The sequence below is a fragment of the Protomyctophum bolini genome, assembly GCF_963924005.1.
Source record: "Protomyctophum bolini genome assembly, chromosome: 11".
Classification (NCBI taxonomy): domain Eukaryota; kingdom Metazoa; phylum Chordata; class Actinopteri; order Myctophiformes; family Myctophidae; genus Protomyctophum; species Protomyctophum bolini.
In genome coordinates this window covers 18399316-18413237 of record NC_137872.1, presented here as the reverse complement: position 1 = coordinate 18413237, position 13922 = coordinate 18399316, and the positions used below count along the sequence as shown (strand labels likewise).

General features: G+C 44.2%; 1 protein-coding gene across 3 annotated transcripts in view; it reads right to left on the bottom strand.

Annotated features, from left to right (window-relative positions):
* Positions 1–534: 534 nt before the first annotated feature.
* The window catches only part of LOC308323940 (protein Wiz-like), a 41792-nt gene continuing 28404 nt past the window's right edge, over positions 535–13922 (bottom strand). For all 3 annotated transcript variants that reach the window (XM_080775819.1, XM_080775821.1, XM_080775820.1), the window contains 4 exons: positions 13399–13610; positions 10538–10862; positions 7787–7937; positions 535–6347 (listed from right to left, as the gene is read on the bottom strand). In XM_080775819.1, the coding sequence (XP_080631945.1) occupies positions 5372–6347; positions 7787–7937; positions 10538–10862; positions 13399–13610 (1664 nt within the window). In that variant the 3' untranslated portion in view covers positions 535–5371. The remainder of the gene's footprint in view (positions 6348–7786; positions 7938–10537; positions 10863–13398; positions 13611–13922) is intronic.

The window sequence follows — 13922 nt, the reverse complement described above, 5'->3', positions numbered from 1 at the left end:
CCTACTGAGTGGCAAAAAAAAACTTTCTGGCCTTGACAGCCCATGCATTCCAAACAGAAAAGTCCTATCATTAAACAACATTAAACAATGTTAAACCCACTTTGCCTGTTGCTTTGCCACTCAATGTGCAATTCACTTTAAGCATATATGCGCATAGCCGCATACCCTCTATATTCCAAATCACAGACAATATCCAGTCTAATATCATGATATGGACATAATATTGATACTATAGGGATGTCCCGATCACATTTTTTGGCTCTCGATCCGATGAAAATTGTGTGATCGGCCCTGATTTCCGATCACCCGATCCGATTGGAACAACCCTAATTGTAAATTTACAGTATGTAAACACATGGGCAGTTACATATATGCCTTTAGGATGCCTTTAAGATTCAACACTGAGAACTAGACCATGTATGGAACTTTGCACTATTTTGTGCATATTTTGTACTTTTATTTAATTGTTTCACCAGTGTTAATAAGTGTGCGTTACAAGTAGGCTTGAACTGACACAAAATGCACACCTGTGTGTAAAATTGAAATCACATTTATTGTTTGTTCAGGAGCTGATTCAACTTGAACCTTTTTGTGTACAGTTCACCATTCTTCTTTTTCAACTCCTCTCCCTTCCTCCTCATTTCATTACTCTTTTTTTTAAACACACATGCACGCACGCACACGCGCACACACGCACACACACACACACACACACACACACACACCCCAGCAGATCAGCCAGTCACACTGGCTATAGGGGGCGTAGACACATTCATGCTTAATTTATACTCTGTAGTCTGTAGTACGACGGTGTCGTGCGCTGAATATAGCGTATGTACTGTACAAGCTCACTGTGAACTTGTACATACGCTATTTCCAGCATGCGCCGCCGTCAAGTGACTCGGCATAAACCAGGCTTCAGGGGGGGAAGCACAAGGGATCTGTCCGACCACTCACACAGCAACACACAAACTACTAGGCCTTCTATGTGAAACGCTGACCGAGGAATCAAATCTCAACGTGCAAAATGGTCCCCTTTAAGGCCCATTTCTTCTGTTTGTTTCGTTTGTTTTTAGAGTCCTTCGACGCCAGGACGTTGACACTCACATTTAAACACAATCCCACTTTCTTATGGGCTACTTTTCAGTCGCTTCTCATCAACTCTCGCAAACAGTCTTTATACCAGCACCAATGTTTCAGCTTTTAGAGAAGAAACTAACTAAGTACAAATGAAAAACAACTAAAGATTCACCTTCCAGGACTGCAAATACGGAAATGCACAGAGCAATAAAAAATACATAGCCTCAAAAGTTTAAATCAAATCACGATAAAAGGAATTAAGATCACTTTTTTTTTTCTTTTTTTCTTCCTTTTCTTCTTTTTCGTCCTCTTGTAACTATCTGGCTAATAGAACTGCTGACCGGCTCTACTAGCATCAACAGTTTCATAAGTACATGTAGTTATATAGGATTAATATGGGATACTGCAGAAAAGTCCTTTTTCTGGGGATATTCGCTTGGATCAAACAGTCATGTTTTGCAACACGTCACGTGAAACCGCTTTTGAGAGTTTCTCCACTTCCGGCGGGGACCCTCCGCCACTATTGCCTCGGCATGAAAGTTGACGAGAAAGCTCACCTGAAAGCAAAAAATTAATAAAGGAAAAGAAACTCCAGTTTGCGAACAGAGACGATGCACGTTTGTGAGGCTGGACTTGGGGCGGGTGGGTGAGTGGGCGTCCGGTGCTTTCGTAGAGCCCTGCTAGACATTGAGAGCTGGGGCTGTCGTTTTATGACACAAAGACAAAACCGGGCATAGTTTTGAGTCCATGTTTACATTGTGCAATAATAATCCAAACTAATGATTCTCAATGTGAGCTCCGGGGCCCCCAATGGGTTCCAGGGGGTCTCCGGTTAAACAATGAGGAACCAAACTGACCCAAGACTGTACAAATGGAACATAGTTCTATTCGTACCAACCAATGCATATGAAACTGGGGGGTCCTTGGAAAGAATAAAACGGTTGAGAATCACTGATCTAAAACCTAGTAACAACAGGTTTGTTTTGGCCACTTGGTTAGTCTTTAAAAGCCTCTACTGGGTGGCTGACGCAGTGGACACACACTCCACCACTATGCTATTAGTCCTAATAGTCCAACAGGACCCTCACAGGGTGGTTAAGTGGGGATCGGGTGGGGTAGCTGTGCAGGGTTCTTCCTCCGGGGCGAGGTCCAAATGTAAACAGCTTTTACAGCGGCAAAGACCAGGAAGTAAACACTCTCTTTGGCACATCCTCACAGAATGGATGCAGATGACGTAGTTAGGGCTTGGCCATATGGACAAATCATCATGATATGTCTTTGACCAAATGCGGCAATATCGATGTTGGAATATCGTATTGTGACGATAATGTGTTTTCTTTCGTTTTTGGACTCATCACAACGCATTGCAATGCAACGTGTTGTGAGCTTGTAGGTATTTTCCCTATATACTTTTGTGTGATTAAAAGTCATTTAAACCAGGACAAGAAAACACTTATCCATATCACAATATCCAAAATCGTAAAGGATATCTGGTCTCATATCATGATAGATATAATATCGCTATATTGCCCAGTCCTAATATATGAACATTCTGGTTAGACCAGTGATTCTCAACCTCGTCTGGATCAGGGCTTACTTCAAAATCTCTAAAGTGTTCGCGGCACTGCACGCATTTTCAGAGCATGATTAAGGTGTCAAAGAAAAAAATGACATTTTTGGGGGGGTGTTTTGCCAATTATTTGGTGTCCCACTTGCAATACCCCCGCGGCCTATCAGTGGTCCCTGGCCCACAGGTTGAGAATCACAGGATTTAGACTGACTGCAGACAACTTGACTTCAGCTGAGGGGGGGGGAGGGGTGGGGGTGTATCGTCTCCACAATGTTTGTCTTTCCCTTTACAGCACAGCGACTAATGTACATCTCACTATGTGTATGTACATACAAACTACCAAAAAAACAACGTGCACAGTCACAAACGCAACTGCGCACTCGCATAAAAGTGCACGGTATTGACCTAAACGTCACACATTCCAAATATATTTCTTTTAAGGTTAAAAAAATTCCTAGCTTACCACATTCAGATGTGTAATAAATAAATTAAAAAGAAATGATTTGGGTCACATTGAAAAGACAAGGAAGGGGGAGAAAAAAATGGCAAACACAAAACTTTACATTGGGGGCAAACTTCATGGTTTTTCTGTGGCCCCCGCTTTTCCCGTCCATAAATAGAGATTAAGAAGGGATTGTGTGCCATTCAAATAGCAGCAGCCCTGTGTGTGTGTGTGTGTGTGTGTGTGTGTGTGTGTGTGTGTGTGATGGAAATCTTTTTTTTTATCCTAGAGTGTACAAATGAAACCAAATGGGCACTCGCGAGTCCATTTGGTTACATTTGTACTCTCTAGGATTAATTAGTCTTCATAAAATCACAAAAGATTCACATATCATAAAATATGAAGTGATCAATGGCACAGAAATCGGGGGAATAGGCCATAGGAATATTTCTTCATACTTGATTATGTATGAATGTGTGCATATATAATATCAACAGATTTAGTGCTTTTAGCTACATTCAGGCAACAGGAATTTGTTTTAGGGGGAAAGGGGGAGGGACAGCTAATTATCTGTCACCTGTAATATTACATCATAAAGTGAACGGGTTGGTCTTCCCTTATAGGGAAGTGTGTGCTTCCACTTCCTGCTCCGTTAACCAATCGGAACTCGTCTTTGTCCAATTCTGCCCGGCTCATTGGGGCATTTTTAGATAAGTGCTCAGTGACAACATCTAAACATCAAACAATGAGTCCAGAAATGTGTGGTTTTGTCTCTGTTGTAGCAATGGTTCAATACCGTTGGAAAGCCAGTTGATTTCCCTTTTAAATGGTGCCCCAGTTGTAAGGAACAGGCATATGTGGGACGAGCAGCAACACAGTGGAAGATTTTTGCCAAATCTTCTCTGCCAATGCCAAACATCTTATTCTACTATGGCTATTGACTATTGTCTGGTGTTGTTTGGTGGATTGGATTATCAGTAAAAGAAAGAAACGAGACATACCATTGACATTTGGCAACAGAGACGTAATCTACCAAACACAAATTTCCTATGTTATTGTTCAATGTTTTACATTAAAAAGTGCCGTAATATACTTTTTTTTCCTAAAGTGATTTAAAGTCTGTACAATGAGACTAACGGGATTTCCCATAATGCACTGCTTCATTTCAGTCATGACCTTCTGTCTGAGGCTGAGGCCTCCCTTTTTTAAAGCACTTCTAGTAGAAATGGGCGTGGCCTCACAGGCCTTTAGTAAAGCACTATTTAGAAAGGAGGGGGGGGGTGAAATGGTCCTGGACGGGGAGGGTTAAGGTTTTGGGGGAGGGGGTTAAGGTTTTGGGGGAGGGGGTTGTTTCAATAAAGTTTAAAGCACCTTGACATTCAATATAAATAAAATAAAATACAAATCACCACCTAAGAAAAGGACAATAGCCTCCCAATAACCTTGGACCGCATCTCTGGCCCACAGAGAAGCCAGACGGCCTTGCTTCCCATGGTAATGGTGCGGAGTAACAGTCTGGAAGAAGGGGCCTCGGGGATGATCCCTGGAGGGGCATTGTGGACCCCTCCTCCTTCTTAGAACAAAACAAAAACACATTGCAAAAGGCCAAAGGAAAGACATGGATGGAAGAAGAGAACCGTAGAAACGTTTTGTTTCCTTTTCTTTACGGGTAAGACAATGGAGCGTTGCATTTAAGCCTGAGTTATACTTGGCTGCGCGGGGACGTTTCGCTTCCCAAATAGCCGATCTACAAGTTCACAACATGTCGCGTTGCCAGTGCTTCGCAAAGAGACCCCCAGTGGTCCTAGCAGGGGTTCCAGGGCTTCTCAAAGAGACCCCCAGTGGTCCTAGCAGGGGTTCCAGGGCTTCTCAAAGGGACCCCCAGTGGTCCTAACAGGGTGTGTGTTCCAGGGGGTCCCCATGCAAGTTGGTAGTTAATATAACATCACAATCACTTTAAACACTTTGTCTTTAACCATATTTATACCTCGGCTATTAAAAAGATGGCAGATCTATGAGCTACGAGGCAAAGTGTGGTGAGCTGCTATTATCTAAAACAAATTGAAAAAAATAAAATAAAAAAAAGGTTAACACAAATCTTCTCTTCTCTTCCCTCCTTCCCTTTCAGGGTCCGTGTCCAAATACATTATTTTGAGGCTCCTTGAAGCGGAAAACCTTGGCGAACCACTGACATCGTGACACGTTGTGAGCTCAGCGACCGGCAGATTCGGGGCGTGCGACACCAGCACGCCACTACCACCAAGTATAAATCAGCTGTTCTACACGGCCGGGGCGGGGATTATGACGCTCGTTGTGGGGGTAGAGATAGGGGTCGGAGGAGTTAACAGAGCCCGCTGCTCCGCGGCCACAACTGTCCGCATGGCGGCCGGAGCCAGAGGCGTGGGAGAGGAGGGGGCGCTCACACGGGCGGGTGCCGCCATCAGGACCAGGGCCGGAGCTGTGGCGGCACTGAGAGGGAGCGTAGGCGCAGGAGGGCTGGAGGTCAGGACCGTCGTGGTGGAGGCGCTACTGGAGCTGCAGGTGGACGTGGAGGTAGAGGTGGAGGCCGTTCCCGGTAGCGCCACGGGGGCTTTGGGGCGCTCCCGTTCCTCGGCAGAGGAGGAGGGGGCTTTGGGGCGCTCCCGTTCCTCGGCAGAGGAGGAGGGGGCTTTGGGGCGCTCCCACTCCTCGGCAGAGGAGGAGGGGGCTTTGGGGCGCTCCCGTTCCTCGGCAGAGGAGGAGGGGGCTTTGGGGCGCTCCCGTTCCTCGGCAGAGGAGGAGGGGGCTTTGGGGCGCTCCCGTTCCTCGGCAGAGGAGGAGGGGGCTTTGGGGCGCTCCCACTCCTCGGCAGAGGAGGAGGGGGCTTTGGGGCGCTCCCACTCCTCGGCAGAGGAGGAGGGGGCTTTGGGGCGCTCCCGTTCCTCGGCAGAGGAGGAGGGGGCTTTGGGGCGCTCCCGTTCCTCGGCAGAGGAGGAGGGGGGGGCTTTGGGGCGCTCCCGTTCCTCGGCAGAGGAGGAGGAGGGGGCTTTGGGGCGCTCCCGTTCCTCGGCAGAGGAGGAGGGGGCTTTGGGGCGCTCCCGTTCCTCGGCAGAGGAGGAGGAGGGGGCTTTGGGGCGCTCCCGCTCCTCAACCGAGGAGGAGGGGGCTTTGGGAGCGGCAGGCTTGTTGTAGTTCATCTTGAGGATGTGCTGCTGGAGGTGCCTGATCCAGTCCTCCTGCACCGACAGAGGCCCGTGAAACTCCACCTCGCAGAACCTACACACACGCGCGCACGCGCACACACACACACACACACACACACACACACACACACATTTAGCCACCGACCGCCATTTGACATTTCTATTACTGGTGATATATATTTATACAAAAAGTGTGTGTAGCGGGGCTAGTTACAAATATATTACAAATTATATTTTTGGGCCAAAACAGGGCTTTTGTTAAAAGGCTTCTGAGCATTGCTATACAGTGTTTGTTCTTTAATAGACAGAAAATACTATTTCAAATTGGTTGCCAAACATTAGCCAATCAGGAAAAAGTAGGCCTACCCATTTATCAGTGTTCCAGTTCCAATTCTGTCTGCTAATGTCACTTCCAATATCACTTGTTTAATCTGTATCCTGTGAGTTCTCTCTCCTGATTACAGACATGGAGACTCCTGTTACTGGACAATCATTCCATATCAATGAATACTATCAGAATAAATCTAAAGCTCTATATAAGCACTCAATCACACATCTGTATATTGTTACTGTACTAAAGCTCTTATCTCCATATTTTATTTTATCGTAAATTAACGCCCTACTTGATCATACTACAGCGTCGCACAAAAGCATAAAAAGTAACAGATCTGCAAGCTTGAAGCGCCATGCGAAGCACCGTGTTTTGTAGATCTACTACTTTTGCTATTTTTGAATTGTGAATGCTGAAAAGTAACAGTTTTGGACATACAAGGTTTCCACCCGACAGAGACGATAGCCCACCCAGCCCGCCGCTCTCAATATAGTGCATTACTGTACTTACAGTACATTAAGAAAAAGTAGCAATACCACTCTGTTGCTGTAATAGGTCTCCCCTGTATTAATAATTTGACTTGGCTAAAAGCACATTGGCATCAAAATATACTTACAGCACCAAAGTAAAAGACCTCAAATTTGTCAAAATGTGTCAAACTCTTTTAGAAAATAGCTGATCTACACGCTCACAAGGCTGAGCTTTAAGATAAAATGGGGCATAAGTGGTTAATGTATGTTTTGTATTATCAATCTAAATCTGCAAAGTAAATAACTAAAGATACAATTTTAGATGTAGTGAAGTAGAAGTATAAAAAAGTATAGAAACAATAGGCAAATAATTAAACCGATATAAAAAGGGGGGCTTTAAAGTGTTTCAATTGGCCAGCCAAATGGGTTACCGGCATATAAGTGATATTGCACTAATTGTATATAATATCAGTTCTTGATGTAACTGTTTATCACCCAAACTTGTGAAGGCTAAGTTGATAAATAAGTCCAAAAATGTAGTTACTGCATTGTGGCTTTGTACGGCTGTACAGTTCTTGCGTGAATGCACTTTCCACCTCCACTGCCTCCACTCATGGCCTCCCTTCAGTCACCTCTTTGAGAAGCGACTAGCTTAATGGCACATTCATTGTCTCCACCCCAAGGTGGAGACAACCACCTTGGGTCACTCACCGGCACTTCAGGGTGTAGAACTTGCCCACCAGCTTGACCAGGGGGTAGGCGGGGGGCTTGGGGACCAGGGAAGGGATGGTACTGCTGCGGGGGGGCTTCGGGGACCCGCTGTCCCTCTCCTCTCCATGTTTCAGGGGCCTTCGCTCGAAACCTAGACAAGAATCGCAGAATAATTAATTGGGTTAAAGGTAGGGTATAAGTGACATGTTTTGGGCTCAAAACAAAAGGTTTTAAAGCACTATATTCTGATGGTATTCATTGCTATAGTGTTTGTTCAATAACATCTCTCCAGCTATATAATAAACAGAAAATAAATGTTCGAGTGGGTTGCACATTTTCAACCAATCAGGAGAATGTACCCATTTATCAGCTTCAATTGTATAGATATAATCTCATTTCTTTGTCATCACTTCCAATTGCACTTGTTTATCCTGTATGAGAATGAGTTCACTGATTGGATAACATTGGTATATCCTGAACTGAAAATGCCTTTTCTATTCATTAAAGAGCTGGAGGGAGTCTCCTGTTACTGAACCAACACTCTATAGCAGGGGGTTTCAACTGATCGTGAACCAGGGACCACCACCCTGACTAAGAATCAACCTGGGGACCACTGTTGGGATGGGTTATGGGCTAAGAATAGTGCTTTCGTAACACTTGCTATGCAATGCATCCCATATCTATACAACCACTGTTTGTCAAACGATGGTCCACGGACTACTAGTGGACCAGGGCATAATAGGCCTGCAGGTGGTCCATGGGAAAATGTTTGAAATATAAATAAAATGCCTTTGTTAATGTATTAAAATATGTTTAAATAATACACAATTTGAAATTAGATCATGACTGTTAAGGGCTTGATTCCATTCATTGCATGATACTACGTGCAACAAACTATATCAAGCACAGGCATTATTTAACTGAAATATACAGGGGTTTTTTGTTATATTTTCTTTTTTTTGAGAACCACTATCTATTCCTATCCCACGCCCGGTTACCCTTATTCCATTGTCTTACTTTATCCAACCTTCCATTAAACTCAGATTAACGGATATACAGTGCTGATAGATGACACATGATGAAATGATTATATGGGCACATTTCCTAATAATGATGACTCAATCAGGCAAGCTGGAACACTTACCCTTCTTGAGATTCTAACTCCCTTTCTTAACATCAGACTTCCCAGTAACTGATAACATTGACGCAGCTCCATGTAACAGTGCACAAACTTTTAGTGCACAGTTCCGTGGAAGAAAATACTAAATCTTCACTTTGCTACATTACTAACTGCAAGTTGTAGACCTGCCAACCGTGGGATATTGACATGCGTACCAACATGCGCAGCGCAGCAAATACAGTGCCCGCGCAAAGCCCGGTGCGGTCCCCCCGCCACAATGCAATATTAGTATAGGAACACCAGTTGAAAACCCCTCTTCTATAAATGCTTACTATAAGAATATTACAGTTATAAGAACAGTTATTTTAACAAATTAATATCTTTTACCCTACCTTTAAGTAGAATTTTATTTTTAATTCATAGTATAACTAACAGTGAAATAAATACATTTTTCATGAAACAATTAATTTACTGCCGTTGTACAAACTCCCGAATCAAACTCCCAGACTCCCAAACTCCAAGAGTCAAAAGTTCATACATGCTTAATCAGTGTTCACTGTTCACACACAAAGCACGATAACTACAGTATAACAAAAATGTGTCATTTATTTTAAAAATCATTCTAACTGAAGTGGATGGCACATCATGGCAGAGTCCACACCAAGGGCAGGGTGTCAAGGCATGGTAGATCATCTCTTTGTGAGGCATAAGGCCAATCTGAGAGGCAACGGCCTCACTGTCAATATTGGTATCTGGCCTGCTTTCTGTCTCTTCCTTTCTTCTCTTTACACCTTTCTTGAAACTGCAATTATGGAACTTGTATGACAAAGAATTTGACCCAGTTTTCTCTTTATTTATTTAAAACATTTCTTTATGGAATGTGTGTGACAATATAGCCGAGTTGGGTTTGAGTTGATGTACTCACACATTCAAACTGCAGGGCATGTGCAAAAATGTGAATATGCACAATGCTTAGTAGCTTCTAACACAAAAACATTACAGTACATCTCTGTCGGGTGGAAACCTCACATGTCCAAAACGGTTACTTTTCATTTGTTTCATTTGTTACTTTCATAATGCTTTTGTCTGACACTGTAGGGTGATGAATTAGGGCTTTAATTCACAAAACAAACAATACTGTATGTTAGAATATGGATATAAGAGGTTTCTGCCCGACAGCAAGTACTTTATTGATATCTTTATTCTGGACATGGCAAGGACATGTAAATGTAAATAAAGCACTTTGTTTTGGAGCTCTGCTGCAGAGTGAGAGTATGGAAGTGAGAGAGTGAGAGACCGATGAGTAACTGACTGAATTAAACTCCAGCTGAAATGGCATAAGCTAAAACACACTAGCTTCGAACGGCGCATGTGAAAACATCAGACCATTTATTGATTATATACACCAGTGGTGATAGATGTGTGCCCAGTGTTCTAAAATAGAATATCCTGAACAATTGTGAAGAATTTTAAATAATCGTACAAAAATCCTCTTTTATGGGGGTGGTCGGCAGAATTGGGCGTCCTTGGCCAAACACACATCAAAATGTTTTCTAAAAGGTTAAATAAAAAGAGATCTTTCATTTCAGGTCGACTGCAGCGGGAAAAGAGAACACGTAAATCTCGCTCACCTCGGGGCAGACGGACGTTGAGCTCGCTGCGTGCGACCTGCGCTTGAGGCGCGAGTGTGCTGGATTGACGGCCGGGGCTGGGGATCCTGCCGTGGCCCGGCCTGGTGGCGGAGGAGGGAACCTGAAGGTTGCTACCGCCGCCCCCGACGCCCACTTCTGTCGTCCTGGAAGAGCCCTGGCTGGCACCGAGGCCCAGCGGCTGCACCAAGCTCAGAGCCACAGCAGACCACGGACCCGAGGAAGAGGACGACGAAGGCTTGTGGGACGACGACAAAGAGAGGATGTGGTCGGGGTCCGACGTCGAGGACAGAGGAGAGTTGCTCTTCTGGGAGACAGAAGGAACATAATGCAGTTTGTACCGTGCTACAGTACAAACTGTGATGTTGTACTGTAGCACGGCCTGGTTTAACAGCCTATCAATGTATATGCCTAACAAACTGTATAGCCAAATTAAGATCCAAGCTAAAATTGTTGGTAGGCCAGTTGAGGTCGTGTTACGTTCCTTTAAAGAGGCCCAGACTTGCGAAGAGTATCTCTTCTGACCCCTTACATGTTTTAAATGATGAATATCAACTGTTGCCCCCCATGAGGCGGTTTAGAGTCCGTACATTTAAGAAAAACAGACTAAAGAACTCGTTTGTACATCAATCTAATCTAATTGCTTCTAAACCAAAATCGTTAAACCAGTGGATATGTTCTCGTTCCTGATTGTTTCTGTCTATCATTTTGTAATGTACGTGGATTGTAGCTTTGTAGATTTTGTAGCGGCTACAAACATCTGGCGTTGCTTTAATATTCATGTCGCTGGCGTCCAGTGAAAATGAACTATAACGCAAATGTGTACAAATGAAGAAAATGGACCCTTACGAGTCCAATTGGCTTAATTTGTATACTCTCTGAGTTAAATAATCACTGAGGATTTTACTGTGTACATCAGGGTTCCAGTAGTTTATCTCTGTGAATATCTTTTTAATGTCAGGCATCCCAAGTTTGATATGCATTAGGCCACATACCCCCATTTAATACAGGGTTTTTTATTTTTTTATTTTAATCTCTGGGATCCTCAAACTGCAGTTGTAAAATCCTCAGTGTTAAGCATATGCTGAAAACGAGAGCAGCATATAACACAGTTTCAGTGCATACAGGCAGACCTGTATAATCAATTCCACATTACAGGCGGATTTGAGTCGACTTCAGCAGAATAAGAACACATTCACAATAAGATGACAAGGACATCTTAAAGGTAATGCATTCTGTATGTGTGTCACATCACGGCGGAGGGAGTCAGGGTGACAGTGACGCAAATGCACCAGAAACTAAACCAGCGGGGAATGGAGAGAGAGAGAGAGAGAGAGAGAGAGAGAGAGAGAGAGAGAGAGAGAGAGAGAAATTGTATATTTGTCTCTATCAACGGCGCACCATAATTTATCTGAAGATGAAACATAAGCTGCCAGGCACCCTGGTTACTATGGCAACTATCAAGTCAATAGCCAACTAGTTCTGGCATCTGTCCCTGCAGCGATATTCCGTCGCTGTGGGGGAAGAAACCTTGTATCTCTATATTTCAAGATTTGTTTTTTGGGCTAAATTAATGCCCTACATTGTTGTACCACATTGTCACAAAAAATAGCAAGAACAGCCAATCTACACGCTCTCAATCACAGCACGTTGAGAGCTTGTAGATCAGCTATTTTTGTTACTTTTGAATACAGTTTTGTAAGTGGGTATGTGTGTCTGTGGGTAGCAAAAAAAAGCTCAAAACGTTTTGAGCTTGTGAATCTGCTATTTTTGATACTTGTAGTAGATGTTGTAGTAGTAGTATGATCAAGTAGGGCATTCATTTACGAAAACACACGTACAAATATGGAGATAAGAGGTTCCCCCCCCCCCACATTTCCTGAAAAGTAACAGTTTTGGACATAGGAGGTTGCCACCCCGACTGACGATATTTGCAGGGTGTTAAGATGCAAGGCTTTACAGTAGAGCTGGAGGCTTGTTAGACAACACAAGACACAAAATGTCTGTCGAGGCGCCAGCAGAGGCGTTTCATGCTGCCTGGTGCGCGCACAGAGCCGTGCTCGGAGCTGACAATGCCGTTAAGTAAAAGTAACATAGTCCATAATGTGACGAGTCAAGGTTATACTATACTGTATATAAGCTACTGCCAAGTCTTGTGGGCGGAAAACACTACATTAATGGATGTTTAGACCTTCTGTAATACAGTGATTCTAAAGCTTCTTTTAATTCAAGTACCCTCACAGTTTGATTAAGTGCACTAGGCCACGGGCCCCCATTTCATAGGACTTGTCTCTCTGGGACAGCAATCTACACAGTAAAATACACAGTCCATTTGGTTCCATTTGTACACTCTTTGAGTTACAGACCTGTTACAGTACGTTTTAACAGAGGGAATTTTACGGAAGTGCATTATTTTTCAATGGGACGCGGCAACTACTGGCGATAGCAGGCGAACAGGCGATGGTCGAAAAGTGGGCGGAGGAACGTTGGCTGAAAAGATGAAAATAATTCATCTTTTCGCTGACGTCATCTGGCGATAGTGGCCGATTGGGGCGATAGCCAATGAAATTCAAGTGTCGCTCGCCGTTGTTCTCCCGCTGTTAAAATGCACTGATCTACAAGATCGCACATGCATCCCATATCAAATAATTCCACCTCTCGTCGAGGATGAGCACGGATCTGTCCAGTGGTTGGTGGGACCAGGGGTCTATACTTGGCCCTCAAATTTTATATATTAACTCATAAACACATAATTAAACTCATAAGCCTCTTTCCGCTGAATGTTAGAATGTGAACACTAATGTTCCAGTGGTGACGGCTAGCAACAGATGAGCGTCCCTCACCTTCTTGGGGGTGGAGCGGTTCCCCTGCATGTAGCTGCGGTGCATCTCCACCACCTTCTGCGGCCTGCTCTTCATCCAGGCGCTCAGCGTCTCGATGGGCGAGCCGTTCACGCACCACTCCGTCACTCCGAACTGCCGCAGGTGGGCCCGCGCGTGGCTGGCCAGGGCCTTGCGGTTCTCAAAATAGAAGCCGCACAACTCGCAGCTGGCATCTGGAGAAGAGTTTTTTTGTTTACGCCACAAGGATGTAGAATTGCGTGTGTTCATTGAGAATATTCATGCATGCCCGCAGTGAGTGTTTTTATTTTTTACCACTAAACCCTATAGAAAAATGCGTATAGATAGATAGATTGTTCAGTTATTTTCCTAATTTCCTTTTCCTATTATGATATGCCCAGAGCCGAGCTATTGCCCATTGGAGTCACTAGCGCAGGGACAAAGATCACCCCCCAAAGACATCCTCCTCTGAACATGGAAAATTGTGTTCGCTCTGCAAAGGTGGTTTCGAACCTCTTAAGCTCTAC